Raw genomic sequence first — 12,023 nt, forward strand, 5'->3', positions numbered from 1 at the left:
GAGAGGGTATGAGGTTACTGCAAACAAAGCTGCAAAATGCAAATGCCTCCCTCCTCTTCCTCCCCACACCGAGACACACCAAGACACGCCACATACACAGCAGTGTGAGTCCTACTGCTCCAGATTTACCACTGAAAGTGCTGGGAGCTGGCACGTGGTTTTGTGTTGTGACCTTCTATTCCCCACTGCAGGCATTGATTTCTCCTCCTTGTCCCCCAGGTTGGAATGAATGACCTGACCGTGGTTAACCTTCACCTGGCCCTGCCACCCTCCGCAGGGGAGAACAGCGGGAAGAACCACGACAGCCACAAACTGGCAGCCTGTGCACAGAGTTTGCAGGAGACTCTGAAAGGTAAGGCAGGGGTTTTTTCTGCCAGCTGTCACATGCACAATTTCTAATTCAAAGGAATTTTTGAAAGAGTGAACTTTGTCTCGGTGAGCATTTCAGAAATACCCTTATCAGCCTCACAATTGTCTTTACCCATATTTGTGTGATGCATAGCATGACAAATGTGCTTTTCCCTTGCTCATTGTCTTACAGTCTTTCCTAATTAACACAAACAGCACAGGAGATCCTACTGGCTTTGACACCACTTTTTCAAATTAAGTTCCTTCTAGTTTTGTGCTACTGTAACAGCAAATTCTGCGAAAGGAAAGAAAAGTCACTAGAGTTGAGACCTTATTTTAAGTGCTTTGTGGAAATGACACCTACCTGTTATCAGAGCAAGGCTTAATTTTTTTTTTCTTCCAAGAGAAATAGTTCTATATATTTAATTTTTGGATAATTGGAAGCTCTTTGGAAAACCCAATGCAAATTTGCAGATGGCTGCTAATGGGAAAAGAGACCAAATCCTGCTTTGGTGCCTGGATGTGATATGTAGAATAATTTTGTTGATTTGAAAGAAGTTGCTCTGGCTTTACACCAGGATGAAATGACACCAGAATTTAGACCTGAGCTTGAGCCCTGAAATAGGCAGCTGGATTTCTTTACTTCATCTCCGTGAGTTTGCTTTTTACTTTGAAGCTTTCAAATTATGTTTAACTTCCTGTGAAGCAGAACAAAGCAGTTTAGATTCTAAATGTTGCTGATCTTGTTACTGGAACAGAAAAAGTCCAGCCCTTTGTTTACTGCTCAAGAAAGATGTGAAAGGGTTCCAAGGTTATTCGCGTGATGATTTTCAACTTGGCCCAGCTCAGCAAGTTTGGTCACTTGGAAGTGTTAATGTCCCTCTTGTATAACTCAAGAGGTATTTGCAGTTTTTCTGCATGCTCTATTGTAGTTCCTTTTGAGCTGCAGAAGCCAGTCAGAGCTATTTTGAGTGCTACTGATTTAAGTGTTTGTCCACTTGTACCTTAAAATTGGAAAGGATGAAGGTAAACAAAAGGATCGTTTGTTTAATCCCCAAAGGCTGAACTGAAACGTGGGATAAATGTGTAGCTCTTCTGAAGTCAACTGAGCAGCACTTCCACTGCATCTAAATTTAGACTGTTGGTGTTCTCTTTATTTCATGTTTTAATATTTTCATATGGCCAGCACATTACTGGTGCAAGCTTGTTCTTGGCTTAGTCTTTCACAAAAGAAGAAATTCAGATTCCTCTAAACTTGTGGGATGCAGGTGTGGTCTCCTACAGAAATAGTAGTGCACACATGTGACTTTGAAGTACAGAATTGCCCTGCCAAAATGAATTTCATGCTAAAAATGACCACCATCCTTCAGTTTTTTCCAAATTAGTCCACACAATATGGGCAGTAAGAACTGGTTTGTGTGTGGGTACTGCAAATTTGAGTTTCTGTTCCCATTTTGCTAACAGATGCCTGTTCTATTTTCTTTTATTCTTACTAAGAGGCAGGTGAGCATTTGAGGAACATTGTTTACTATCCACAGCCTCCCTTGACACAGGGTATAGTATCTCCATATTTTTCCCATTAGATTGGTGGGTCCTTGTTTCTTTTTCCCTCTCTTTTCTTCCTTTCATCTGTACTGGAGAGATGCAATGGCTGTTAGCTGCTCACAGCTAACTTTTTGCAGCAGCTCTTCTGTCTTCTCTCAAAGCTCCACCAGTTCGTCTCCAGTGTGGTGCCCATGGGCAGCACACAGGTGTTATTCTGGATGTCCTGCTAGTGGCTGGGACCAGGGTGCTGCGTGGATTGAGAGAGTCCTGAGGAGAAGAGCTGGCAAGTGCTGGTGGATGAGTGGCTGGACATGACCCAGCCATATGCACTTGCAGCCCAGAAAGTCAGCCTCATCCCTGGCTGCATCAAAAGCAGCGTGGCCAGCAGGGTGAGGGAGGGGATTCTGTCTCTCATGTGACCCCACCTGGAGAGCTGCACCCAACTCTGGGATCCCCAGCATGGGAAGGATATGGACCTGTTGGAGCAAGTCCACAGAAGGGCTGTGAACATGATCAGAGGGCTAGAACAGCTCTCCTGTGAAGAAAGGCTGAGGTATCTGGGGTTGTTCAGTCTGAAGAAGAGAAGACTTAGGGAATATCTTACAGCAGTCTTCCAGTAGCTGAAAGGGGCCTACAAGAAAGCTGAAGAGGGACTTTTTACAAGGACATGTAGTGATAGAACAAGGGGGAATGGCCTTAAAATGAAAGAGGGCAGTTTTAGATGAGATATTAGGATATTAGGAAGAAATTCTTGATTGTGAGGGTGGCGAAGCACAAGTTGCCCAGAGCAGCTGTGGATGCTCCTCCTTGGCAGTATTCAAGGCCAAGCTGGATGGGGCTTTGAATGATCTGGTCTAGTGGGAGGTGTCCCTGCCCATGGCAGGGGGCTCAAACTAGATGATCTTTAAAGGTCCCTTCAAACACAAACCATGCTGTGATTCTGTGGTATCTTCTCTCACTTGGCTTGGCCATATTCCATGGGTTACCCATGCATCAGGGACTGGGCTTACAAGACTTCTGAGAAGACTTCTTAGCAGCCAGTGTAACATCACATCCTTCCATCATATGTGTGTCACTCTGTCCAGGAAGGATTTGAGCATTTAAGTGTCTGTTTAATTCATGAGGGAAATCATCCAGAGCATGGTAAAGGGCATGGCAGGAAGTATCTCCTACAGAGGTCCCCTTGCCCTGCTATGAAGCCAAGGAGGGTTTCCCTGTTCCTGCAGAGAGGCAGATTTCAGCACTGCAGACCTTCTGCAGGCATTGTCAGTCCCTCAGCTGATTGCCTTGGCACACCAGAGCTCAGCCACTGCAGCAGAGGGCTGAGTTAAGCTTCTGCTTTGCTTTGCTGGCCAAGAGCCACCCGCAGGCACTGCCAAAATTTGCTGGTGCTTTAGTGAATTTGAAAATGCCTTTGCAAACAGACCAGATTTATTTTTTCACCTGACGAGTTCTCCATTGACAAGGCACAAGGCACATTTGGGCCCAGAGGGTGTGAATGTGTGTGAGAGCACTGCTGAGAGGTCATGAACAGGACATGTGCCTGGCTGCTGTGGGCTTTATGGCACCATGTCCCAACAGATGGAGGCTCTGGGTCCTTGTGGACAGTGCAGTCTGTGTCAGGGACCTTTGCAGCAGAAGATTGGTTGTTAAGAGAGCTCCTGCTGCTCTGTCTGTTGGAAGAGGAGGAGGACCAGATTGCATTAGCTGAGGAGCCTCTGGCTCCTGAGGAGCAGAATCAAGCCCTGCCAGTCTTAAACTAATTTTCTCCAAAAGAGGAGAATCACAGCACAGCACCAATAGGATTGTCTTATTTTCTGTTTTTCTCTCCATCTGATTGTAACTGTGGGCATCATGATTGCAGTTTTTGATCAGTTATCATCTCTCATTATGGGCAAGGGCATGATTTCTTCCAGAACTTTTGCTAAGTTTGGCTGAGAGCCATTGGAGCTCATCCATGAGACCCCTGAGAGCTGCAGCTGCTGTGGGCAGCTCTGCTCCCTGCCTCTGCTGAGAGACCCAGGAGTGTCCAGTAAGACACAGTCACACACTTGGGAGCATCCAGGCGGGTTCACTTCCTTCCCTCTCATGGCTGGATGCCTGTCAGGGTCTTGGGAGGCAGACAGACACAAACCTGCAGTGCTGGCATGCATGATGTTGTTGTTGCAGGAGCTGGCAGAGGTAGGAGCAGGGCTGAGAGTGAGCCAGGACAAAGGGGAAATGAAGTTGGTGGTTGTCTAGAGAACTGGTTGCTTGCTCTTCCTTGCTTAGCACAGGGCTGCCTGATGTATTCCCCACTCCTCTGCAGTCTGAGGAGCTCCTGTCAGAGGGGAACCAAAAGTACTCCCTTCTCTCCCCAATGGCAAATGGGGTTTCAGCTTCTTTAACAAGCTCCAGCCTATTCTGTCTGACAAGTTTACCCTTTGTTGTGATTTTATGCTTAGTTATTCTGCATGCAAATTCTAAATGGGTGAAGAATATAGTGATTCCCTCCCTGGGCAGTCAGCTGCAAGCCGACTTCTTACCTCCTTCCAAGCATGCATACAAATGCTTTTATCCTCTGCTTTTTCTAACCACTCCAGAATGGAAAGGTTAAAATTTTCGGTCATTTAAAATTTTCACTTGTAAGTGCAGTGGGGTTTTTCCACAGATATTTCATGTAAGGGAGGTAGTCTTGAAGATTTACTAAAAAAACCATGAGTAGTTTAGGATAGAGTAGAATCGATTTTGTGCATAATCAAGGTACTGCTGTTAAGATCCCAGCAGTATGTCTATCATAATGTCTATCATTTTTAAATACCAAGGATTTGCTCCAGAGGTTTCTGTAATGGTCTTTTCCAACATAGTGTGGAGACGGAAGGAGCCAAGTGCTGCCTGGGAATTAAGCAAGTGTTAGCACTGAAGGACCAAAGTTACACTTCAGGATTCCTGGTCCTGCCAAACAAGAAATCTTGCAAAAGATCTTTGTCGTGAGATATATGCACAACTACCAGCTCATAGCAGGCACGGTCATCCCATTAGACAATGACTAATTTTTCTTCTGGGTTCTGATGGAGCCTAAAAAAACTCAGGTTCAGATTCAGCTGGGTTTTTATCCTTCAAAGGTGGGAAGACTGCTGTAATGAATGCTTTGTAGAATGGTATTTAAACTTCATGTTGTTTACAATATGATTTGCGACTTAGAAAGGGCAGAGAAACCACAAATATTTTCACTAACTATTCATTGCCCCTCTTCATCTTAGCAAGCACCATGCTTTGAAGTATTTGTAAGTAATATCCCTTCAATCTCGCTTGCTCTCTTGCCTTTTCCCAGTTCGTCTTTCCTGCACTGCAAGACAGGAGTGGCATAGATTTTGTTGAGCTTGTGCTCCCTCTCCTGGAAAGCGACTTCTACAGCAACAGCAAAAAATGAGGTTTATCCAGAGCACTGAGTATGGTAGAGAAAGTCTGTCCACCCCATCTCCTCTCACACTTCAATCCCAGGAAAGAAAAAGCTTATAGACTATTCATAGATCTCTTCTCTGAAGTCAGCTTTGGCATTTTTTTTTTTTTTTTTTGTGCATTTGTGCCTCATTTCACCATCCTTCTTGAGTGTCAAGTTGTGACTTGGCAGCATCTCTGGTCAGCTCTCAGCATTCTTCTTCAGTTGTCTTGTCAGACATTTCTGGCAGTGGTTTGAGATGGGCAAGGAGGTGTGCGCTTTGTCCTCTTACCCAAGGACACAGGTAGGATATCTGCATCCACATCTGTGGGGACAGGAGAGCACACATTGTGGATATGAGATTGGGGTCTGGAGTTTCTATTCTCCTTTATTAGGGTTGCAAACAAAACATTAACTGAAGTAATTTTTTGTTTCAAGTTGAGCACTATCCCTTCAGTCAACCAGGCAAAATAAAGTTGTTGTAGTCAGGAAGTGTCTGTGTGATTTCTCAACTCATCTTCTGCCATCAGAAGATGATGCTCCTTGCAGAGACTGCTCCTTGGTCCTATTCCTTGGGATTTTTCTAATGCAGAGATTAGAATGAGCACTGCACTTTTGGCAATGTGGTGTATACCAGCATAAGGCTGCATCTTCTTGGGTTCCTCACAAAAGTGTTCTTCAATCTTAAAGAAAATCTATTTTAAAATGTTCACATAAGTTAAAACCAGAAGATATTTCTTGCAGAAAAACAAAACAAAAGAAAAAGGCACAGATTTCTAAAAACCTCTGACACTAAAACTGCTTGTCTTTGAGTTTGTCACTAACAGGGAGTAGCAAGGAAAAGACACTAATCTTTGGGCTTCAGTAATGCTTGTCTCTCACAGTACCCTTCTGGACAAAACGTCCAGCACACATGTGGATAACCACGTTACATGATGGGTTAGCAACCAGGTCACAGATCAGGCCCAAAAATTTACAGTGAATGGGGTGACATCAGGCTGGCATCTGGTCACTAGGGGGGTTCCACAGAACTCCATCCTTAGTCCAGTTCTCTTCAACATCTTCAGTAATGGACATGGGACTTGAAGGAATACTAAGTTTGAAAACAACACTACATTGTGAGGAGCTGTCAGCTCCCTTGAGGGCAGACAGGTTCTGAAGAGAGACCTCAACAAACTAGAGAGATGGAAAATCACCAACCATATGAAGATTAGCAAGGGCAAGTTCCAGATTCTGCGCCTGGGATGGGGCAACCCTGGTTGTGTGCACAGACTGGGAAATGAGAGGCTGAAGAGCAGCCCTGTGGAAAAAAGACCTGGGGCTCCTGGTTGATGGCAAGTTGAACATGAGTCAGCAGTGCCCTGGCAGCCAGGAGGGCCACCATGTCCTGGGGGGCATCAGGGACAGCAACACCAGCTGGGCAAGGGAGGGGACTGTCCCGCTCTGTTCTGCACTGTGGTGGCCTCACTTTGAGTTCTGGGGGCAGTTTGGGGTGTCACAACATAAAAAAGACATTTAGCTCTTTGAGAGTGTCCAGAGGAACACCATGAGGATGGTGAAGGGCCTTGAGGGGAAGTGGTATGAAGAGCAGCTGAGGTCACTTGGCCTGTTCAGCCTGGAGGAGAGGAGACTGAGGGGAGATCTCATTGTGATCTTGAACATCCTCAAGAGGGGAAGAGGAGGGGCAGGTGCTGATCTCTTCACTTTTGTGCCCAGGGACAGGACCTGAGGGAATGGCCTGAAGCTGAGTTCAGAGGTTTATGTGGGGTATTAGGAAGAAGTTCCTCACCCAGAGAGTGGTTGGGGACAGGCTCCCCAGAGAAGTGATCACAGCACAAAGCCTGCCTGAGTTCAACAAGTGTTTGGACAATGCTGTCAGGCACATGGTGTCACTTGGGGTGTCCTGTGCAGGACCAGGAGTTGGACTCAATGACCCTTATGAGGCCCTTCCAACTCAGCATTTTCTATAATTCTGTGACTCTATAATAAATGAGGTATTTTAAAACAAGCATCAAATGTATACTGGCTGGTTTTATTGTCATGAAGAGAATGGCCATGAGTGAACAGTCAGTGAAAAGGGCTTTAAACAGCATTTCTTTCAGGAGTTCAGAATACAATCACTTCGTTTATTAAGTATTTGTACTTTTCCTATTTCCATTAATCCTCTTGTACTTGAGTGATGGATGTTCATTCCTCCCATTCTTCTCTATTTTTCTTGTTTTCCAGGAGAAAAAGATGTAATAATCCTTGGAGATTTTAACCAGGCCCCAGACAGCAGCGACCATGACATCCTGAGGAAGGAGAAGTTTCACCACCTGGTCCCTTCCAGCACCTTCACCAACATCAGCACAAAGAACCCACAAGGGTCCAAGTCGCTGGATAACATCTGGATCAGTCGGAGCTTGAAAAAGGTTTTCACAGGTAGAGCTGCTTGTTTGAAGTCGTGTAACCTTTATTTGGGTCAGGCTCGCTCTGGGCACTGTCGCCTAACATTTCCCTGTGCCTCTCTTTGATGCAGGCCACTGGGCTGTCGTGCGAGAAGGGCTCACAAACCCATGGATCCCTGATAACTGGTCCTGGGGTGGGGTGGCCTCGGAGCACTGCCCCGTGCTCGCTGAGTTTTACCTGGAGAAGGACTGGAACAGGAAGGAGGTGACGCGGAATGGGAACGGGGTGACGGTTGAACGCAGCGACTCCCACACTAAGCACGAGCGATGACGTGAACTTGAGGGTGCCTCACCTGCCACCCACGGAAGGCTCTGGTCACTCATGACCCCATGGCAGAGCAGGACTGCCTTCCCCTCCCTCTCCTTCCTGCTCTCCTCCCTGCACCTAGAAAACATCAGCACTTGATTTTGGTGGTCCTGGCTTTGAGCCCCTCCTGGACAGTTCTGGATGGAGCCTCATGGCAGCAGAACAATCTGCAACTTTTTCCGGGGACACAGTGGACATTTCCACACCTGGAGATTTGCATAAGAATTGTACAGAAAAATAAAGTGTACTTTTAATATTGGAAAAGCTCTTTGCTGAAAGGGTTTTGCAGCTGAACAGGGTTTTGCTGGGAGGGGGAAGGGCAGGTGGTGGTTATTTTCCTTTGCCTGCTTGTAAATTGAGGTAATAAGAGAGGCCCCAAAAGAGAGACACGGTGGACATTCTTGGCAACTCTCAAATGCCATTCAGCACTTGCAAAAGCTGCTGGAGCTGGTCCCTATGTGACCTGCAGTGAGATCTGAGTGTGCCTCTGCCCCAGCCTGGAGAGACACTGTTCCACTGCAGCCCCATGTAGGCACCCCCTCATCCTTTCTTTCCTCCTTCCTTACACTGCTGGCAGGGTCATTTTGCCCCAGAACAGCTTCCTGGAGCTTGACTTTGTCTTTTTGTTTGGTGCAACATTCAGTGTTGGGTTTTCTTCTAGGCCAATAGTTTTCAGGAGCTGGGAAAGCACCAACTTGTCCCTCTGCATAGCCAGGTCCACTTCTCCAGTGCCCTTTGCCTTGCTCCCTGTTGGGCATCTCACAGGAACAGCCCATGTCCTCTGGGCCTGCAGCTGGCATCAGTGAGATGTAGCCACGGGTCTTTGTCTAGGAGTTGGTGTTCTGCACTGGGGAGAAACAGCCTGGAGGTCTGTAGATGAGCCCATATTCATGTGATCCCTGCAGGGGCTGCCCACATGATGCACTGACCTCCAGAAGTCCATTGACTTTTTTAAGGGTTTCAGTTTCTCCCTCTGGCAGACCAGGCAGTTATCCTGGTTATAAGCATCCCTTTCCTGAGCCTCACTGCTGCATAAGCCTGGTTCACTCACCACAGCAACCACACAAATACAGCGTGTGGTCATTGTCCATATGGCAGGGAGGGGGCTGCTTCCAAGGGGGTTTGGGTTCTGTGCATGTCCTGGGTGGGGGATATTTCAGTCAGCTCCCTGCCTTGGCAGTGCCAGGAATGGAACCTTGAATTTGCCACCCACATGAGATTTTTCATGCAGCAATCAATAGCCAGTGACCTAGAAGGGAAACAGATCAGCACTTCAGCAACTGCAAAAGAAATTGGTTGAGTGTGAGAGGTGCTGAGCTGCCCCCTAACCCAGTGCCTGGTGCTCTGGGCTGCAGATGACCACACATTTTGCTGCTGAGAGGAAAGCAGTTCTCTGGCATGGCTCACTACTCTTGACAGCAGTGCCACACCAAAGGAGATGTAACTGAGGGTTTTAGAGCAAAACAGTAAAATATTCTTGCAGTATTTTTATTACTGTAACTTTCTGAGATATCACCTCATTTCTAATGACTCAATAGTAACTAATTTCTCAACAACTAAATAAATTCCCATGGAAACACACACAGTTGAACAGCTTTTCTATCTGTATGCAAAATTAAACCCAGAAAAAGGTGGCATAGCCTGGGCGTGACTCTCAAACTGAGGGAGATTTCAAGGATGTTTCAAGAGGCCAAGTGAATGACTAAGAACTCAGAACATCAGCCCATAGTTGCTCAACATTCCCTGTTGAAAATGGAAGGTGCAGGCACTTATTTCTGGTCATTAAAGAAACTAGCCAAAGACCTTGGCTCCAGATTTCATTCTCAATCCTTGCTGCAACTTTGTCCTTTTCAATCAGGCCCAGTTTTGCTGCCCTCTTTTAATTTGAGCAGCACCAGATTCCCCAAGAAATTCTCACTGGATAACTGCAAAATATAGGCAAAGATGCAATAGAGTTGCCTTAGTCAAATGAATATTCCATGAGGTGAGAGGCATTTATATACCCAAGAACACACTCACTCTCTTGTACCAGCTAGTGTTTCCCTGTTATAAATATGTTTGGATGCTGAAATTATTTTATAGCTCTAGAAATAACACTTGGAAAGGCCAGATTCCATTTATTCTGCTGTGTGTAAATAAGTGCAGAGGCACTGAAGCCTAGAGAAGCACCTGCAGCCTCCTGAGCAGGTGATAGTGCTCACAGGTGCTGCAGGGGCCCTTGCTTTGGCTCATGAGTTAACAGGGGCTGCAGGTGTGGGAAATGAGCTGAGCCCCCTTCATAACCCATGTGTGAGCTGTAGGGAAAGTTAATGAGGCTGCTCAGAGGTTCCTCAGCCTAGTGGAGAGCTCTGGAAAGGTGATTACTTGGTGGATAAAAAGATGCATTAGGATAAGATGGGTGGAATGTGGAGGAATTGGATACCTACAGGTGGAATTCTGCCTTGTATGGAGCATCTGTATGAGGTATGTGCCTGATTACTTCATGTTGGCAATCAGCAGTGCCTCACTGTGTCTCACTGGTTTTCAGAAGTTTGCTTTTGTCTGACTGCCCTGGAGGAGGATGAGGTGGTTTTGAGTCTGGTGGATTTTGGAGTTCCCAAGAGCATCTGTTGTGCTATAGTTGTTCAGAAGCTGAAGTGGTGGCTGTGTTCCTCCTGCCCCTGTGGGAGCTAACCTGAACAGCAATTACATTTCAAGATGCCCCTAGTGCAAGCTCTGCTGGCCCAGCTGGCTGTGGCTTTAGTGCCCAGGCAGTGCCAAGGAAGGCAGCAACTAAGGAGGGGGTACAGAAGTAGTGAACCATTCCTACTGAAGTGTGGATACACCTTACACATCTTGGGGTCCCCTCAGGAGCCCAGATTTTGTGAGGCAGGGTCCTGCTTCATTAGTAATGTCACCAATAGCTAGAGGTTGATTTGGTCCAGGTTTAATTTTTTGTAAGGCCATTTATCTCAGCTGTGCAGAGTGAAGGTTGGTGAAGCTCTTCCCTGCCCACTGCACATGCAGCCTTGGCCACTTCCTTACAACAAAGTGCTGCCTCCTGTCCCCTGCTGACACATGCCAGCCTCAGACCTGCCCTGGCCAGGGGACATGGTGACAGCTGATGCACAGCACTTGGTCCCTGTGGTGGCTGTGGCTGATGAGACCTTGCTGTGGTGGCTTCTGCAGGGGGCTCACTCCTCTTTCTAGCAGGGGAGGCAGCTCCTGGAAAAACACATTTGAGTCTCTACCTTTTAGCATCTTCTGGAAAAAGCTTAAAGCAGCATCCAGCTCACCAAGGCTGACAGGGCCATTTCTAGCATTTGGCCTCTTTGTTCCTCACAATGACAGCTTTTAAATTATTCTCAGCCAAATTATTCTCCTTTCCTGTTTGCTCTGGCCCATTTGCTTCATGGGAGACCCTCTGCTTTGTCCTTTGGGCTTTTTAAAATAACTTACTTGGCTAATGTCCATTCGGTCACTTGGCTTTGCAGTGTTGCACTGCAGTGTTGCAAGCCATCTAAAAAAGGAGGTGTGATATAGAAGGGTTTGGAGAGTTTACTCTGAGGAGCAAACACAAGGAAATAACTGTCTTGGAGATGAACTTCCAAGAACCAGGTTGTGGCAGCAGTGGGTTGATAAATCCTGATGCAGCAGGCAGGAGTGGAGGCTTGACTGTACAAGTTAATCAGCCTTGGTCTTAGCACTCTTAAACCCTAAGGGGAGTCAGTGCTCAGTGTTCCTAGAAAATTACAGAAAAGGGTCAGTTCAGAGGACTTCAAGGTTTTCCTAGACATCTAAATGCTGCCTTCTGACATGGAGTTGATTTTTGGTTTTAAACCTAGTGTTTTGGTGGAGCATACTGGCCATGGGCAGGAGCCAGATGTGATGGTAAGCAGAGCTCCGGGGTCAGCAGCTGCTGTTCACTGGGAGCATGTCAGGTCATAAATTTAAGCACTCAGAAATTAGGTGCAAA

At 46.5% G+C, this 12,023-nt stretch overlaps 1 protein-coding gene across 1 annotated transcript in view; it reads left to right on the forward strand.

Moving 5' to 3' along the window:
* Positions 1 to 8,332, forward strand: part of EEPD1 (endonuclease/exonuclease/phosphatase family domain containing 1) — a 62,573-nt gene extending 54,241 nt beyond the window's left edge. The window contains exons 5-7 of the mRNA XM_071429649.1: positions 220 to 352; positions 7,541 to 7,735; positions 7,833 to 8,332. Coding sequence (XP_071285750.1) covers positions 220 to 352; positions 7,541 to 7,735; positions 7,833 to 8,032 — 528 coding nt within the window. The 3' untranslated portion in view covers positions 8,033 to 8,332. The remainder of the gene's footprint in view (positions 1 to 219; positions 353 to 7,540; positions 7,736 to 7,832) is intronic.
* The last annotated feature ends 3,691 nt before the right edge of the window (positions 8,333 to 12,023 follow it).

The sequence above is a fragment of the Agelaius tricolor genome, unplaced genomic scaffold, assembly GCF_023055355.1.
Source record: "Agelaius tricolor isolate 1412-34295 unplaced genomic scaffold, bAgeTri1.0.p SCAF_6, whole genome shotgun sequence".
NCBI classification, from domain to species: Eukaryota; Metazoa; Chordata; class Aves; order Passeriformes; family Icteridae; genus Agelaius; species Agelaius tricolor.